The sequence below is a fragment of the Clarias gariepinus genome, chromosome 1, assembly GCF_024256425.1.
Source record: "Clarias gariepinus isolate MV-2021 ecotype Netherlands chromosome 1, CGAR_prim_01v2, whole genome shotgun sequence".
Lineage (NCBI taxonomy): Eukaryota > Metazoa > Chordata > Actinopteri > Siluriformes > Clariidae > Clarias > Clarias gariepinus.
In genome coordinates, this window is record NC_071100.1 from 10,464,853 (window position 1) to 10,484,378 (window position 19,526).

General features: G+C 38.8%; 1 protein-coding gene across 1 annotated transcript; it reads left to right on the plus strand.

The window, feature by feature from the left end:
- The first annotated feature begins 774 nt into the window (after positions 1-774).
- On the plus strand, positions 775-19,306 carry LOC128513930 (macrophage mannose receptor 1-like). The gene is made up of 6 exons (XM_053487539.1): positions 775-837; positions 17,070-17,108; positions 17,188-17,393; positions 17,751-17,937; positions 18,200-18,578; positions 18,653-19,306. Exons 2-5 carry the CDS (start codon positions 17,072-17,074, stop codon positions 18,571-18,573), a joined length of 804 nt encoding a protein of 267 aa, XP_053343514.1. The 5' UTR covers positions 775-837; positions 17,070-17,071; the 3' UTR covers positions 18,574-18,578; positions 18,653-19,306.
- Positions 19,307-19,526: the final 220 nt, after the last annotated feature.

Here is a 19,526-nt window from a genome sequence, read left to right on the forward strand (position 1 = left end):
CACTGACGTTTTGCCCAGGCTCTGATTGGCCCCCAATTGATTAGGGAGGATCCTAAAAGCACTTAATACAGTGTTCTGTGTTTTCATATGGACAAAGATATTTTTAAAATGTTGGAAAGTGTGGACAGAATTATTTGAAAAAACAAAGTAGAAACATCTCCATTTAAAAAAAATAAAATATCCAGCTACGTATGGACATGGCCAAAGTGTGAAGTGATTTCTTAATTCAACAGGTCTGGCAGTAATCAGGCCTGGGTGTGGCAAGTGAACTTTTACTCAGCTTTACAAAAATCATGTTTATTTATGATTTAGTAATGGGGAAATTATTTTTCTTTTCACAGAGAGACAGGTAGGTTTGGACAAATTGGCAAGTAAAATTTAACTTTTAGTAATTTAAATTTAAGTTTAACAATACTTTTTCAAATAGGGCCAGGTAGGTTTGGACTGCTCTTTTCACTGAATAAATTAAATAATCATTTGAAAACTGCATTTTGCATTTACTTGGGTTATCTATGTGTACATTTAAGTTTGAGAAATTTGCAATGAAAATGTAAAAGATCAGGAAGGGCAAGATTATCCTATAATATTCCTCATGGTGACCTAGTGGTTGGAGCACTCTGGTCCAGGGGCCAAGTAACAACCATGAGCAAGTTGTCCACTTACATAGTAGGTATAATGTGTTTTAGTTAATTTGCATTTTTTATTTGGAACTTTATTGAAGGCAGCACAGGAAACAAGGAAGTAATGTATAAAAAAAAATGTAGAGCTCGAGAGAGAAAACAGGACAGACAGGTCAGACAGACAGAAACAACAGAGAATCCTCACCCTCACTAACAGGTAAAAAGGAAATTTTATTCTGAGTAAGAATTTCTGGTTATGTCTTTTTAAATTCATGTTTATTAGTTCAATTCTTTAAAAAAAATCTTGAACAAAACTGTGATCATTGGTCATGTTTGTTTGTAGATTAATTGATTGGTTGATTGAAATGTTATTAGTTGCCACTTCATCCTAAGTGCACAATCAATAAACAAAATTAATGTGTATTTTTAATTAAATTAATTATTTTAAATTATTTTAATAGAAAATGTTAATCTAGAGTATTGCTAGAATTTTGTCACATACACAGTACGATATGCAGTGAAATACTTAAGTATCAAAGTGAACCAATTATTACTAGCACTCGGGAAAATTCAGTTCGATATTTGAAAACATTTTATTTTATTTTCATACAGTTGAAAGCAGTTATTTACATACACTTCAGGAAAAAACACAAAGGTTTTTTATTCGTTACTGTCAATTATTAAATCAGAGTAAACTTTTTCTGTTTTAGATAAATAAATATTAACGTATTTTTTTGCATTTGTTAAATGTCAAATTTTTATGTATTTTTTATGATTTTTATTGAAGTCAAAAGTACAGATGTGGCCATTAAGACTGCGCGTGTTTTCCCGCGGGATGCCGCAATTTGGCGCACGGCGTGCCGCGACTTGCCGTAAGCAACATTCGGGAATTTAAATAAATGTGTTGTGCTTCACTGAATATCCGCCAGATGGCGCATGGAAGGACTTTATCCAAAAGCCGGACCAAGTACTGTACAACGAATAACTGTGTATAATTACTTAGCCTAAGACAATATTGTTTCCAATGCTGAAGCAAACATGAATTTTATTTTGCTTTACAACAGATCTGTCATGATAAATGTGTGTATATGTGCTTCATATTATTTTCATAATGATAAAATGAGATGCCCAAATCGTGCTCTAAAATTCTTAATAATTTTCTTATATATTTTTTGTAATGTTTTAACAGGGACAAAACAATGAAATACATGGCAATGTCTCGGTTTAAATGGTGTTGAAATTAATTTAATTTCCTGATAGTAGGCTATCTGATAGTCTTAACTATGCGAATGTCCTGATTCGTGAATATGCCAACATATCTTATTTAAAACGTAAAAAATGTGTCGACGTCATCAGAAAACATGAATGAACTATATATATATATATATATATATATATATTATATTATTAAGTAAATATTATTTTATGACCACGAACTTCTTCGGGCTTTTTATAATAATCATCATATTTGCTGTTTGTGTTCAGCATTTAATAATTATTTCATCCATTATTTAACCACGGCTGGAAATAATAGCTGTAATGTGATGTGATTGTGAATTTATGACTGAAATAAAGCTGTTTGTCTTTTGTAAAGTACTTTCACTTTACACAAGGCAGCGTTTTTATCAAAAGCTTGATAAACGTGTGTTGTACAGTTTATACACCGCGACAGTGCGCTCAGTTACTTACTTCTCACCTTTCATGTAGGTCTGCTCGGACTTATTCGTTTTAAACCCCTCAAAACTGTGTCTGTATACAACTCAAAACCTCCATCAGTTATTAACGATAGCATCTATTTAGAAAAAATGCCCCAGTGATTTCGGAGCTTCAGGAAATCTCCCGGCGCTCTGCGCATAACACCGGGCCAACTCATGTCGGAAAGAATTTATAAACGTTTTATAAACGTGGGCTATTGTTTTTTACTTAGGATATTTGTTATTTTAATTTAAATGAGGTTTGGGCTCAGGACTTCGATTTGGCATCGTGATTCTCCTCTTTAATTTACTCCATAGTTTTAATCAGCGCTCAGCCGCATGCATGAAGTTTTCCAGAGCGCACCGGCAGAAGTAGACTAATGATTATGAACGCGTTGGGAAAACAGCAAGCAGACTGACTCTGACCATTTAAAAAAACGTTTGCGTTCATTTTCTGACGCGCTCAAGTTTACCAAAAACAATACAGAACAGCGCACTTTATTTGCTTTCAAACATTTACAAAATCACAACGTTTTTTAGTTATTGTGAGTGCGCTTAAATAAAAGTTGAGTCTTATAAAGGCATGTAGTCTTATATAGTTTTATTATATAGTTTTTGCACATTAATCAGAGTCCTCATCTGTTACATTTTTGAGGACAATAGTTTTTTTTATGCCTGTCACGGCGAGCGCCCAAATCAATATCGCTCCTCGCTCACTAGTTAGGCGGCCTCTCCTTCAGATATGCGAAGAAGCAGGGCTGCAGAATTAGGCACGAATGGTGAAGAACAGCTCTCCTTGCTTAAGATCCCGGGCTTCCAATCCGCGCTATAAAATACTCTGGGTTTGTTGGTTTGTGTGGAGGTATTCAAGTACTTTTATGTTGAAGGGTAAAAAAAAAAGAAAAAAAGAAGCTGAGTCCGGAAGCAACGTGAGGCAGGGCGGAAAAGAGCCGAGGCGGAGCGACAGTTTTTGTGTTTTTTGAGCGGCGCGAAAAACGGGAGCAACAAAGAGCACCATAGTGGCGAGAGAAGTAAGACTGTGATTTTTATGACTCATTTTTGTACGGGAATTGCAGTTAGAGAGTATCGAGGTGAGCTGCCGAGGAGCTGGACCGAGCTTGAGCTGCTGCGGCTCGATGGAAGGAGTGAGAATTGCTGTGTGACCGAGCTGAACACCAACGTGATACGAAAGGGGCGCCGCTCACCGCGTTTGCTGAAAGTGTGCTACGTGAGTGTTTGTCTTTTTCTGAAGAGTGAGTTTGCGCTCTATTACAGTGACACTTGTGAAACTACTCAGTCAGTATCTCCGCGCTACTAAAAAAGGGAGAAGTGGACTCCAGAGCGGCTGATTGTTTTTTTTTTGCGGCTGTTGCTTCGAGTGCTGTTCTGGCGCGTTGCTGCCGCCGTGTGGATACAAACGGCATTGTGGATTCTTTGCCGACGGTTCTGTTTTTTTTGGGTCTTATGCTCTTGCTGAGGGACTTATTTTTCTCCTTTTGCTCCTACTATTTTTGGACCTTTTGGACATGTAACAGAGTTTCTTGTTGCAGGACTAAATATTTTTCTTATTTTTGTTGTCTCCAAAGGGGGGACCCTGGGACAGACTTTCTGAACTAGGACTTAAGCTTGCTTTGGACTGCAACTGTCCTTGTCCGTGTGTGGAATTATTTACTTGGACAGCGATTTCTCTTTTAGCTGGATTTTTTCTGTTGGGACTGTTCTTTCTTATTTTTGAGGGACGTTTCCTATTAGTTACCCTGCCATATATGGACATTTCAGTACCAGCCCAGTTCCGCGGTCAGGTAAAATGCTATCTTGAGTCATGACTCTTGCCCAGGTACGTTGATTATTATATAAAAATCTGCAAAGTGAAACTGTTAACTATTGGGTTAACCTTATATCATTTGAGTTTTTGTGAGTATTGGTTCCTTGTTTTGAACTGTTGTGGGAATTACATAGAGACTGGAACTGTGTATTCAAGTGACATTTATTTTATTTATTTAATTACAGTTTAATGTTTGAGCTGAACAATTCCATTTTATTGCTCGGTGACATTCTTGAATTTTCTTTTACACCTTTAAAATTACTGTTCCATTTCATATAATAAATTGTAAAGTCTGTTATCTTGGAGTAGGGGCATTCCTCCTGTCTTGTGGGCTGATAGAGGTAGGAAGGTTTGACTTCTTACTCTGTGGGCTACCGTGTAGGTTGGGTCCAGAGGTTCAATCCTCATCAGGCGTGTTTACAAAAGGTAAAGCACACGCAGCAAGGCAGATAAAAACATGCTTAAGTAACATAAGTACAGGAATTAAACGTACTAGGGGTTAAAGACCTAGATCTTGTCATTCACCTAGTCGTCCAAGATATATCACAGGGCATAGTCTTACCCCTACACTGTAGCAAAATTTTACCGCTACAAGTGGATTTTACTACGCGGTGTGAGTAAAACGCACGCACACAACGCGGAAGTGCAGCATGCAAACGGGGCAAATGGAACGCGGCCCAGGGACTTTAAAGAAAAGCCAGCGCAAGCGGACGGAGGCAGGAGCTGCTGTCCGCGGATGGCCGTCGTACTCGTATTTTATAGCGCAGGGTGCAAACCCGGGATCATTGGCATGGATAGCTCACCAGCATGTCATGTGGGCATTATAAGACTAAAAAGTGGCAGCTGGCATGCCTAAAAATAGACGCAGGTTAATTTTTTTATAGTCTAAATTAAAATCCTCCTCTTTAGTGCCTCCTATTCCTATTAATCCTATTCTTCTTTTAGTGTCACTGCGTGTGCTTACAATGCCAGACAACATTCAAATGCAAATTATTCACTCTCCCCAAGTGTGAATCAGCTGTTCTCACTTATACATATCAACCTATACGTTCTCACCTAAAGTGTTTAGGTAAAATTCCACCTATACAAGTGTGACAAATATGCAAAGAAAACAAATGGGAAGGAGCAAATACTTTTTCATGGCACTTCACATGTAGTCAGTGAAACCTCAATCTCAGTTAAACCGAACTGTTGTTTATCCCTTGTGACTCATCTTCAGGTCAAGACCTTGTGATATCCATGGACAACAACCAAATCACTCCCTCAACCACTGCCCACAATCTTGGGGTAACCGTGGACAATCATCTGTCATTTTCCCCACACATCGCTAACCTTACTCGCTCTTGTCGATTTCTTCTTTACAATATCAGAAGAATTCGCCCATTTCTTTCTTCACAGGCTACTCAGGTGCTTGTTCAGTCCCTTGTTATTTCAAGACTGGACTACTGCAACTCACTCCTGGCAGGCCTGCCTTTGTCCACGATTCGTCCTCTGCAACTGATCCAGAATGCAGCAGCACGACTCGTTTTTAACCTTCCCAAGTTCTCCCACACCACCCCACTCCTCCGCTCCCTGCACTGGCTTCCTTTAGCTGCCCGCATCAAATTCAAAACACTGATGCTTGCCTACAAAGCTAAAAATAGCCCAGCATCCACTTACCTCTCTGCTCTAATCACACCACGCACTGCACCACGTTCCCTCCGATTCTCCAGCACTGCTCGCCTCATCCCACCATCTCTCGGGATCGGGGGGATCGGGGGCGGCATTCATCCAGGCTCGAACTTCCTCTACCGTACAGCAGAGATTTTGACGATCTTTAAATGACGACTCAAGACGTATCTGTTTCTCCAGTACTTGGACTAATCACCGCTTCATAACCCCGCCCCCCCCCTCCGCCCCCCATTAGTTTGACTAATGGCACTTAGTTATTAACCTAGTTAACCCAGTGTAAGTATGTATTCAATGATGTAAACTTTAAAGCACTTCTTGTAAGTCGCTCTGGATAAGAACATCTGCCAAATGCCTAAATGTAAATGTAACTGAACACCTGAATATAAATTTTATCCATTATATAACATATATCCAGGCTCTTTTCTGTTCTGGCACCTAGGTGGTGGAATGAACTTCCTCTAGATGTCCGTACATCAGAGACTTTGACAATCTTTAAACGACGACTCAAGACGCATCTGTTTCTCCAGTACTTGGACTAACCACCCCAAAAAAAAAAAAAAAAAAAAAACTCACATGTGTTGGACTAATGGTACTTAGTTATTAACCTAGTTAACCCAGTGTTAGTATGTATCCAATGCTGTAAACATTAAAGCACTTTTTGTAAGTCGCTCTGGATAAGAGCGTCTGCCAAATGCCTAAATGTAAATGTAATGTAAATGTAGTCAGATTGTTCCACTGGGCTGAAACTGTGGCAGGTGGAGTTATAGCACTTTTCAAATCACACTAACTATACACTGATATGAATAACTTTGAATGATAAATGCTACGTAAATATGATCTCAGGCTTGCTCAACATTATAAAAGCAAAGCCCGGAGATGGAGATCAGGGAAGTATGTAATGTGGTGGAAAATAGGCAGTGGCGGTTCTACACTGAATTGCTCCCCAGGCGAGACTCCCCCCAAACAACCCCCCCCTGCCAGCCCCACTTCTAACCAAGCAAACCCACTATCTGAAGTCTGCTCGGTCTTGTTACTTTGTTTAAAAAAAACAATTCTGCGAATTCCCCAGCAGCGAAACCGGTTTAATGACTTCACACCTGTTGTAAAGGTGAGATGGGGGATTACAGTAACTGTGGGTGCGCTTTACCTCGGAGCACGCTGTCGCGTTGTATTCAATGAATAGACTAAAACAAAATCATGTTTGCTTCAGCATTGGAAACAATATTGTATTAGGCTAACTTTATTAAAGATTATACACTTTTGTATTCTCTGTCCACACACGTGGGCATCTTTAAATTTTTAGATATTGATCCTTTCTCGATGCAGCGAATTTTCTGAGCAAATTAATAATAATTTACATGAATGAAAAGGAGGAAGAAGATAAGCTTTAGAGGTAAATGCTGTGAAATGCTTCAAATGAACAGATTCTGCCTATAACAGGTCAGGGACAGTGAGGCTGGATCCAGCAGCGCACCACATCCCACATCATAATACATGCTGATGATGACCAACACGTCTCCTCTGATCTACCAGAGCCAAGTAAAAAGAATGACAATCAAACAGAATAAAATTAGTAGCAGCATTAACTTGTGCTAGTTATTATGATGGTGGTCAATATTAATTTAAAAAAAAACGTTTCTCAGCATTATTTCGTGTTAATATTGACTACCATAATAATTAAAATAAGTAACTAGTTTACTAGCGTGAGCTACTGCTGCTACTGATTTTATTTCAGCTTACCTGTTCAGTTTTATTGCCATTCCTTTTAAAATATTGTCTTTATAGATTTATATGTTGTTTGTCTTGATGTTCTTTTTTTTTTTCGTTTCTTTGTTTTACTAATATGACCCAATATATGTTCAGTGATACTTCAAATATATGTTTAAATAGCATTGATTTCTGTATTGTGTTATATTTTTATACTAGTAATTGGTGTTAAAAATGTATCTCTACATTAATGAGCCAATGTATTATGGTGTGGGCTGCTGTGGGCCAGGAAGTCCAGGGACACTTTTTGGTCCCAGTCCGCCCCTGGTTATAAGGAATGGAGAAAGCGCAGTCTTAAGCCCGGGGATTCTGCGTTCCGCGGGGGCCAGTCGTAAATAGATGACACTCAGTGACAGCCAATGAAATTAAGCATTTTTGCCGCTTTCCATGTGGTGTGGCGTTGCTTAAATAATATCCGTATAATATCCGTATATCCTATAAAATCATCCAGACCCTGGTTTGAATCTCGCTCTGGGCGAAAATGTAATAAATGTGAATCCTTTGTTTTACACTTTTTGCTTATGATTATCATTAAATTATAGCAACTGTGAGGTGAGTGCTAATGTGTTTCATAGCTTAAGCAAAAAAAAATTCTCAATTGCAAACATGCATATAGTACTGAAGCATAACTTGATAATGTAATGGCTATATCGTGGCATTTTAGCGCATAACACTGGCATTTTGAGTACCGGCTGGGAATCGAACCCGGGTCTTCCGCATGGCAGGCGAATCACCTACCAATGAGCCATAATAATAATAATTCGGAGAACTACTACTAATAATAATAATAATACTGAATGAAAATGATGAATAAATACATATCAGTTAGAGCTTGACACGTTTATGAGCTCTGTCGCTTGCTGTCAATGGGCGCCTAAGAGACATAAAATTTTTCGGCTTCAGTAGACACACAATACTTTAGACAGAAACACGACTGCCCCCTACAGGTATTGAAGGGCATTTTCACAGCTTGCCGCACGCAGCCGTGGCAAGTCGTGGGATCCCTTTTCCGAAAACGTTTAAAGGCCAGATCTGTATATATACACTTCCTTAGTATTTGGTGGAATCACCTCGAAGCTGTTTCACTTGGGCCAAACATTTCGGCTATCCTTCCACAAGCTTTCTACAATAGTTTGCTGGAGTTCTGACCCATTCCTCTTGACAGAACTGATGTAACTGGGTCAGGTTTGTAGGCCTTCTTGCTCCCATTCGTCTTTTCAGTGCCGCCCACAAATTTTCTATCGGATTAAGATCAAGGCTTTGTGATGGCCACTCAAATACCTTAACTTTGTTGTCCTTAAGCCGCTTAGTAACTAATTTGGAGGTATGCTTGGGGTTATTGTCCATTTAGAAGACCCATTTGCACCCAAGCTTTAACTTACAGGCTGATGTCTTCAGATGTTGCTTAAAAAATATCCTCATCATTTTATTTTCTAATGATGCCATCTATTTTGTGAAGTGCACCAGTTCCTTCTTCAGCAAAGCAGCCCCACAACATTATACAGTACTACGACCCCCTTCATACTTCACGGTTGAGATGGTATTCTGAGGCTTCAAATCTTTGTAATTTTTGTTTTGTCAGACCACAGGCCATGTCTCCAGAAATTAAGATTTTTGTTCCCATGTGCAGTTGCAAACTGTAGTCTGGCTTTTTTTATTTTTATGGTGGCTTTAAAGTAATGGCTTCCTCCTTCCAGAGTAACTTTTAGCTCATGGTGGTACAGGAATCGTTTACTGTGGATAATGAAGCTGTTTTACCAGTTTCAGCCAGAATCTTCACATGGTCTTTTGCTGTTGCTCTGGGGTTGAGTCGCACATTTTGCACCAAAAAAAACGTTCCTCTCTGGCACTTAGAATCTGTCTTCGTCATAATGGTTGTACATTCCCATGTTTCTTATATTTTTTTTTATGCGTGAGACACTCAGGCATCTGTAAATTGCACCTACAGGTGTGCCACCAATCAACTCAGATGGAATCGGTTAACCTATCAGAAGCTTCTTAGGCTCAAAATAAAATCATCTGTTAAAAGTTTTTTTTTTTTAAAATTAGACACAATAAACTTAGTGTATATATACTTACAGTATGACTTTGATGAAAGTGATAAAAAATACATAAAAATTCTCCTTTGCTCGATACTGACATTTAACAAATGCAACAAATATGTTAATGATTTATTGATCTAAAACAGAAAATGTTTACTCTAATTTAATGTTTGACAGTAAAGGAAAAAAAAGTTTTTGTGGTTATTTTCTGAAGTGTACATGAATATCTGGTTTCAACCGTACCTTGGTTTGGATAACTCGATGCTTTATGTGTATTTTTAAACCTATTACAGTCATAGTTCAGAACAGCCTGTTGGGGAACATTTTTTATTATTTTTTTACATATTTATTTTAATTATTATTATTATTATTATTATTATTATTATTAGCTCAACTCTTTGACTATTTAAAACAACGTCGGGTCCCATTTTTTGCACATTGAAGTTGGTAGTTTAAGTAAATGTATTTTTAAATACACAAACAATCCCCCAATAATTAAAACACGCACACATGACTTTAAAAATATAATTTATTCTTCCAAAATTAGTCAAAGGTAAAACAATAATTTGTATAAAACAGGTGAAAACATGTTTAATTTTTGCTTAAAGGTCATTAAAATACCCGGATAACACCAGCTGCTTATCAGTCTCTATCTGGTTCTTTTATATTAAAATATCATTTTAAAAAAATATTAAAGATGGAACTGTTTAATTCTTTGTTTCCCCCCTAAAGTATCAGACGTTTTGCAATTCTATGTTCAGAATATACAGTAGACCTGACCAAACATCATTCTAAAGCTGTTGCACTGTGACGTCATCCCTGCTACAGCTCCCTTTAACAGCTTGTTCAGGCTCCTCCAGTAGCTCCAAAAGGCCAACCGTCATCCGTCTGACCCCCCAATCCTCCACGGCGGAGGTCTGAATAAAGACAACAGGAGAATTTAGTGAAGACAAAGATAAATAAACTTTACAGAATATATAGTTGTAATAAATATAAAAGATATTAGTAAACCTACACCACAAAGTGTGTAAAATACTGTTATGGGGAATTCTGGAATGTAAATAAACTGGGATAACTTTAACCATTGACCTTTGTTAGTGTTAACCCCGGTCTGTCTGTATTATCGTCTGCATTAAATTAACCGAGAATTTACTTAATGCGCTTTTCATACAAATAAGTTAGGCAATATAACACTCGTATATATTAGTTCATCTCTGAAGCCAAACTATAACTTCCTGAGTACTGAAAGCCCCCCCCACCTCCCCACACACACACCTCCCCCTCCCCCCACTCCTTAACTGATAAACACTTCAGAACACTTCCGAGTTTTTATCCAGCTCGTTAACTAAGTCACGGCCAAATTGAGAAAAATGTAAATTTATGAGTGTTTAGCTCGCGAGCTCCTGTACATCTATCCTCAGCTTGTGTCCTTCATGAACTGCATCACATTATATTCACAGATATAACCTGCAGATTAACTCTTACCCAAAGAATAAATAAATGCTGAATTTATCCAAACACGCGGTCAGACTCTAAAGGCATTTTTATAAAGCACACTTCAAACACTCTTCATCCGGTAGTGCAGCTTTTGTAATAGGGACATTAATAGTATTTTCGAAGATTTAGTGTCTTTTTTAGTTAAAGAGGAGTGACAATGTGAGTTTGTGACACTGACAGTAAGCTGTAATGTTAACTCCAGACTTGGTAAACAGATCATTAAGTTATCTAAAGTTACATCTGACCGCTTCTGGTGCTGCCAGTGATTTTCAAAACGGCAAATAAAAAAAACAAACAGGGAAATAAACTGTAAACTAATCCCAAACAAATTTTATAAATTAAAACACCACTTACCGCGAATAGTCCATTAAGCCGCCATCTTCATCTCTAGTGCAGTTTGGTAGCGTCAGTTCGGCGGTGGTGGGGGTGGGTTGTTAAAATCACGTGATTGCAACTCAGCGCAGCTAAATTGCTGGCTCGTGTTAACGGGTCCTTGAGAACGAAGCGCCATCTAGTGGTGGAACCAGGCGTGTTTACTGTGAAATCTCGACACGCCTTTCTCAAAGAAAAATTTGGGGGGATTACGGCGTGCATAGGGCAGCCGTACGCCATTCACACGGCCGCGGCTATTTGGCGTGGCTCCATCTGTATGTGGCTTCCTTGACGATTCTGCTGTTGATCTCCGGGTCGATGGACAGCGAGCTGGAGATATTGGACCCAATGTAGGTAAAGTTCTCGACAACCTCTAGGGTGTGTCCGTCAATGAGAATGTTTGGGGGAGTCACTGTGCCCTGAGCCATGACGTTGGTCTTCTTCAGGCTGATGGTTAGTCCAAACTCCTTTGATGCGTGGGAAAGACATGTGACAAGCTGCTGAAGTCCGTCTTCGGTGTGTGATGTCAAGGCTGCGTCATCAGCGAAGAGCAGCTCACAGATAAGTACCTCTGTGACTTTAGTCTTGGTACGGGGAAGGGATATGTTGTAGAGCTTGCCATCAGACCTGGTGTGGATGTAGACACCCTTGCTACAGTCCTTGAAGGCGTACTGGAGGAGCATGGAGAAGAAGATGGTGAGAGTTTAGGTGCGAGGACGCAGCCCTGCTTTACTCCGCTGCTCACTGGGAAGGCATCGGAGGTTTTGCCGTCATAGCAAACCGTGCTGTACATGTTATCATAGAACGACATGACCATTGCAAGCAGTTGTGGGGGGCAGACGATTTTCCGCAGCAAGCTGAAAAGTCCGCTTTGACTGACCAAATCAAACGCCTTTGTGAGGTCGATGAAGGCGATGTAAAGTGGCATCCCTGCTTTACTCCGCTGCTCACTGGGAAGGCATCGGAGGTTTTGCCGTCATAGCAAACCGTGCTGTACATGTTATCATAGAACGACATGACCATTGCAAGCAGTTGTGGGGGGCAGACGATTTTCCGCAGCAAGCTGAAAAGTCCGCTTTGACTGACCAAATCAAACGCCTTTGTGAGGTCGATGAAGGCGATGTAAAGTGGCATCCGCTGCTCCTGGCACTTCTCCTGCAGCTGGCGTAGTGAGAAGATCATGTCCACTGTTGGTCGACCAGCCCTGAAGCCACACTGGGACTCTGGATAGACGCGGGAAGCGAGGGCCTGCAGGCGGGTTAGAGTAACACGTGCAAACACTTTGCCAATGATGCTGAGGAGGGAGATGCCCCGGTAGTTGTTGCAGTCACTCCGGTCACCTTTGTTCTTGTACAAAGTGATGGTGGCGTCTCTCATGTCCTGGGGAATATAACCCTGATCCCAGCAGAGACAGAGGAGGTCGTGGAGTGGCTGTAAAAAGGCTGATTTCCCGCTCTTCAAGACCACTGGAGGGATTCCGTCGCTCCCAGGTACTTTTCCACCGGCAAGGCAGTCGATGGCTTTGCTAAGCTCTTCCACAGTGGGTGGGGTGTCTAGCTCCTCCATAACTGGCAGTTTTGGTATGGTATTAAGAGCGGTGTCTGTTACGATGTTCAGCGTTCCGTACAGCTCGAGGTAGTGCTCAGTCTATTGCTGCATCTGCTTTTCCTGGTCAGTGATGACCTTACCTGTCTTGGACGTGAGGGGAACAGTCTTGGAGGAGGTTGGGCCTATTGCCTTCTTGATGCCATCATACATCCCTCTTGCGTTGCCTGTATCGGCAGCTGCCTGGACACTGCCACAGTGGATACAGAGGTTCAGCCAGTAGGTGTTGGCACAGTGACGGCGATCTGTTGGGCTTTGCTCCTGGCAGTCCGTAAGGCTTGTAGTGTACTAGGGCTGGGCTTGGCCTTGTAAGCCAGGGGGGCTTTCCTCTTAGCCTCGGTCACGGGTTCCATTTCTTCCCAGTGGGCCTCATACCAGTCAGCGTTCTTCCTCTCTTTCTTTCTGTAGGCACTAATGGCGGAGTTGTACACAGCGTCGCGGAGACGTGGCCACTTGGCATCGATGGTGTCATCTGCTGTCACTTCCTCTCTAAGAACATCTTCCAGCCTGCTGATGAATTGCTGGATTTTCTCGGGGTTGCTGGCACAGCTGCTGTTGATGCGTGGAGGACACTTCTTCTTTGAGTGGTGCAATCTCTTCGGCATTATGCGCACCTTACTTGCCACGAGGGCAAGTAAGGTGTCGCAGTGTGCACTATGGTAACTGCGGGTGAGAAGGACGCTGCCAATGTTCGCTCTTCTAGTAGTGACGGATATCTTTGCCTTCAAGTGCAAAGATATCTTTGGATATCTTTGCACTTGAAGAAGGTGTTAGTCACGCACAGGCCATGGTGGCAGGAAAGCTCAAGCAGTCTCTTGCCATTCTCGTTGATCTTTCCCCTGCCAAAGCAAGGTGGAGAAATGTATTATTAGTATGAAATGTATTATTATAAGCATCTTGGTCAGCTCCTACTCTTGCATTGAAGTCTCCAAGAAGGTAAAGGCCTTTACTGCTGGGGATCCTGGATATCGCTTCATCTAGCCACCAGTCTGTCCATAACCACTATTTGTGTTTCATCTAGCAGTTAAAAAAGTCAAACTTTAAGAATTTAATAGGAACTGAAGGAATCCAACATTATTCTTCTTACTGATCATATGTTCTGTCAGACTTTTAGAACAGAATCATTAAGCCATCATATGTCTGTTTTTAAACAGTTTGTGTAAAATCATGACAAAAGCTTATTCAAAAGCATTTGGTAAATCTAGTGTCTGCTGTCAAACTTTAGCATTAACCCTTAGGAGTCTGACACAGTCTTAGCACATAACAAGGCCACGCCCCCGGACACCGGCTTAACACTAGAAGCCCCACGCCAGTGTCACCTACTTTTAACGTGGTTCACCGGTCATTTAACCGCCTATTGTTTTAAATGCGGAGCTGTCGCTAACACACAATAATCGCTAGATTGCGGTTTCACCCAAAGCAAATAGTTTAGCTCCAAGATAAACTTGCACATGGGCAATGTGCCATTCATTCCCGCGTTGATAGTCAGCGGTATTTTTTTCATATTTAACTGAGAAAACCTACTACAGGGTCTCTATGAAGAATCTCTGAAGTCTCTACTTATAAGATAAGTAATTTTATAACGTTTTAACGTTTTTTTTTAATTCATTAGTTCGTTCATTCTATTTGAAGCCTGATGTTTTTTTTGTGTGACAGTGCTTTAGATGGAGCAGATCTATACTAAAACAATGTAATGACCCCTCCTGAGGATATAAATCTTTATCATTGTGTTTGAATAAATCAGATCTATCACAGCAGATAATAAACTATGCTATGTCATAACCGAAGCAAACACCACGATTATGCCTCATTCCTTTCGGTGTTGCTAGGCAACGGACCATGGCCACTCAATTAGAACTAAACCCAAAATTTCGGTAACTACACTGGGTGTAACATATGCTTAGTGACACTAAGCAGCTGAACAACCTCACTTTTCCATTTACCGCTGAGAAAAAAAGCTGTATTTTGTTTGTTTATATTTAGAATGTTTATAACAGTAGAAGAAGATAACAGTTTGGCCTGTGCAGTTAGTGCCCTTGTAGAGAATAAATAAATGAATAACACCTTCCAATCCCCTCTCAAGAAAGTGCCATAGTCTATTGTTAGTTTTAATGATTCGGCCTGAACTAAATTAACACTAACCTAAACCATTTATCATGAGTTTCAGCTGAAACTAATTCTATACATAAAAATGTAGATGCAGATTCCAAATTTATAAATACGCATGATATTTATATTTATAAATTTGGAATCTGCATCTACTGTACATATTTTAATGTATAGAATTAGTTTTAGCTAAAACTAATGATCAATGGTGTGTGTGTGTGTGTGTGTATATATATATATATATATACACACACACACACTTCCGTTCAAAAGTTTGGGGTCACTTGCAAATTTCTTTGTTTTTGTTTAGTGATTTATTTTCTTCATTCTACAACAATACTGAGGATTTCAAAACTATAAAATAACACATATGGAATTAGGTAATTACGTAACAACAACAAAAACAACAGTTAGTTGTTATTTTAAGAGGTCAGCCTTTCTGTAATAGTTCTTGCAAGAACAGTATTGTCAAGTGCATTTGCAAAATCCATCAAGCACCATTTTGAAACTGGCTCTCATGAAGGCCATCCCAGAAGAGCGAGACCAAAACCTACCTCTGCCGCAGACGAGAAGTTCATTTAGAGTTATCAGCCTGAAAAATGACTAATTAACAGCACCTCAGATTAGAGGAGTTATGAAGTCTTCGTTAGTGTTCATTGCTTATTGCTTCATAATGGATAGTACCTCCTGTAGTCACAAGTGTCCAAAAACGTGGGCTTCCAGAAATTGAGTGAGAAATCATGCCAGATCTTGACACGTCAAGCAAAGCTTGAGGTGTAGTTGGTATTTCATAGATAAATAATCAAGGTCGGTAGACAGTTTATAATGGTTCGAAATGAGTCTACCACAGGTTGTTGCAGAGTACAACGCAGGTACATCATACAATTTAATAGCTAATGCCTGACCAATGTCAGTTGAAGGAATCAAAAACCAAAAAACATATATTTTCAGCATTGGGTAAATTCAGCATTGGGCATGTAGAGAAAGTTTAATTAATTTGAATGCAAATAGCTGCCTGCCAAAGTACAGCGTGCTTGAAGCCACAGAAAGTGTATAGAAATAGAAATAGAAATTAAGTTTTACTTTTGATGGTAATTTTTTTATGTATTTAGTAAAAATACTTTGTTTTAAATTGTGAATTTGATGAATTTACAGTAGGTCCTTAAAGCTATCTGTTGAGAAAAAAGTGTTCATTAAAAATTAATGAAAACATTTTGCATACAAAAAATGGGGGGGGGGTCATGATTCAAAATGTATGTAAGAAAACATGTTGCAAAATGTATTACAATGTCAATTTTTTTTTACATTTTAAAATAAGAACTTTTGAAATGTAGGTAATTTAAAAATACATTTTTAAAAATGTCAATATAAAATAAAAGATTTGAAGAAAAAAGTCTATTTTATTTCAAAGATTAAGTGCAAAATTGTTACATTTAACCAGCTGTTTTTTTTTCAGCAAGTGTTGTTACTATATTGCTTCATTTTATTACAGAAACATTACTATGAGGTACATCAAAGCTTCTAAATAACTGTAATATTCAGTGTAATAATATTTTTGTAAATTGCTATCCTTTATCGTAAACTGCTGTCCTGTATTTATTTTTTAAATAAGGGGAACTTGTTTGACACCTGTTTTTCACAAAATAATTTACCTCTTTAATTGAACTCCACACTCCAATTTTTTTAAACAGACTAATATTTGTTTATTTTTTCACTTACATTAAACTAATAATACATTTAGCACATTTTTCTTCATGTTGTGATTCAGAATAGAATATGCTGGGTGTCCAATTCATTTATGTGATTTAAACACATTTTGAACACAATTTTTTACGATTTTTTTTTTCTCTTTCTCTGTTGTTCTCCACAGTTATGGGTTCAGCATTGCACTTCATCCTGCTTCTCTCAGGTCAGTTTCTTAAAATTCATAAAGATCTTCTATTTCATTATCACACTATTCAGCTCAAGACCAATGTCTATCCCAGTAGGACTGTGGACTTTCACCATGGGGGAATATCATCAGTTTTATGTGGTGAACACAGAGCTGAACTGGACCGATGCTCAGGCGTACTGCAGAGCGATTTTCACTGACCTGGCAACCATCGAGAGTGATGAAGAGATGAATACTGTAAAAGCCATGATTAATGGGAGTGGTGGTGATTTCTGGATAGGAATGAGGCAGATTGATAGCAATGTAAGCATTTTAATTACAGTATTTGACTGCAATTATTGTAGCACTGAGGATATTTCTCTTCTGTGCCCTTTTAAATAACTTCACATTGATTAATAATTTAAATACACTGAATTACATAAAAGCAATAGCAGGTGCATATCTGTAAAACAATACACTTAGCTGATCAGCTTATTAAACATGTTTGTGGTCTACAAATAGCTGTTTCTGTTTTGGTTGTGTATTAATCATTCATTCATTCATTCATTCATTCTGTAAACAACAATTCTTTACAGCTATGACACACACACACACACACACACACACACACACACACACACACACACACTGGTAGTAATCATTCGTTCATTAATTTTTTAGTGCTACTGCTCAGCCAGTTATAACAATAGGTCCTGGGTCTGGTCAGATCAGTCTTGTGTCTCATACTTTAACTGGAAAGATGGAGAGCCAAACAACGCTGGGACTAATAACTGTGTAACAATAAGAGACAATAATAAATGGAATGATGCAGGCTGCTTCTGGACTTACAAATTTGTCTGCTATAAAAGTGAGTAATGTAACAGAACATAAGTAATAGATTTTCTTTATAGGATTAATTATTTCTCTTAAACAGCTTGTTGTTGGAGCTGGTGGAACAGAGATATAAATTAGCCATCGGTTTTTATACATCTTTTTAAAATAAATTTTTATACTCTGTTATTTATGACTAATTTTTTTAGTCATTTATTCCTTTTTTCATACTTTTTATTCATTTACAAACTAATTTTTATCATTTATTTAGTCATTTATTGTCATTGTTAATTTTGCAGAGCGAACTCCACTGATCGTGATTAAAGAGGAGAAGACATGGAAAGAAGCCCTGAGGTTCTGCAGACAGAATCATGTGGATCTGGTGTCTGTTCAGTCACAGGAAATGCAGAACAGGGTGGAAGTAGTCACTCAAAATGTCTCCACCAATGTTCCATCACGTGTGTGGATTGGTCTGCGTCACACCTGTGCTCAGGGCTTGTGGTACTGGGTGGCAGGAGAACCCATCTGCTACCAAAACTGGGCTCCAGGTAATGGAACCGGAGTGGAAGACTGTGGTGATGGGGAGAGAACCGGAGCGATTCTGTCTGACAGTAAGAAGTGGATCAGCCTGCCAGAGACTCAAAAACTCCCCTTCATCTGTGTCACCTTCTAGTGGAGGTCAGAGATCTGTACAATTGTCTATTATTTAAATTATATGTGGAAATTAAAACTAGTCTATGTTCTGTTTACAGACTACTAGAAGTGAACACATGAAGTTCAGCTGGATCCTCACAGTTCAGGACCAGACATTTCTTTTTTAACATGATTCTACTCCACTTTATTGACATGCAATAAAATGATTAAAGAAATGATTAAAGAAAAGACAATAATATTGTCTTTACTCTTAGCGACTAATTATTACTAGAATAAATTGAGTCTTTCCTTTTGATCTCATGGGCTATATTGTATTAGCAGTAATGCATTGGTTAGCTGTTTCGTGTTTTATTAATATTTTTTTATTTGCTTAGTTGGGAATTAATTCGTTACATGTAGCAATGGTACAAGGCAACTGTCTCACCTACACTAATACAGCCTGGCAGATTATACAGTAATTTCCAAACAATGTATTTTTTTCTAGTAAGAATATATATATTTTTCTGTATAATATAATGGACCTGTCATAGTAATAGTGACATTGTAATAGTGTGTAGCGTGACAAATCTATCTACAGTAAATAACTATTTCTAAATATTAACCAATAGTAGTAGTGTGAGCCTTCTCCATATCTCTTATAATTTGATACAGTTTTGTAGCAGCACTGGCAGCTTAATAAAGAATTATTTTACACAAGAAATGTTTTAATGTTACAGCAGTTTTTTTATTTTTTATTTGACTACTTCTGTCATGATGCCGGCGTGTGTGTTTTAGTGGCATAATTGCAGGAGGCGAGCTGACGGTTCAAATAAAGGGTTTTTATTAAGCTTTCCACACCAAAACAAAAGTATAGCTCTTTCCTTAGAGCTATTTCGGCGCCTTACTGAAAACACTTAACAAAACACAACCGACATAAACTATAATACTATAACAAAAGCTAGAGTCCTGACTGTGTTTCAGTCGGGCTATTTA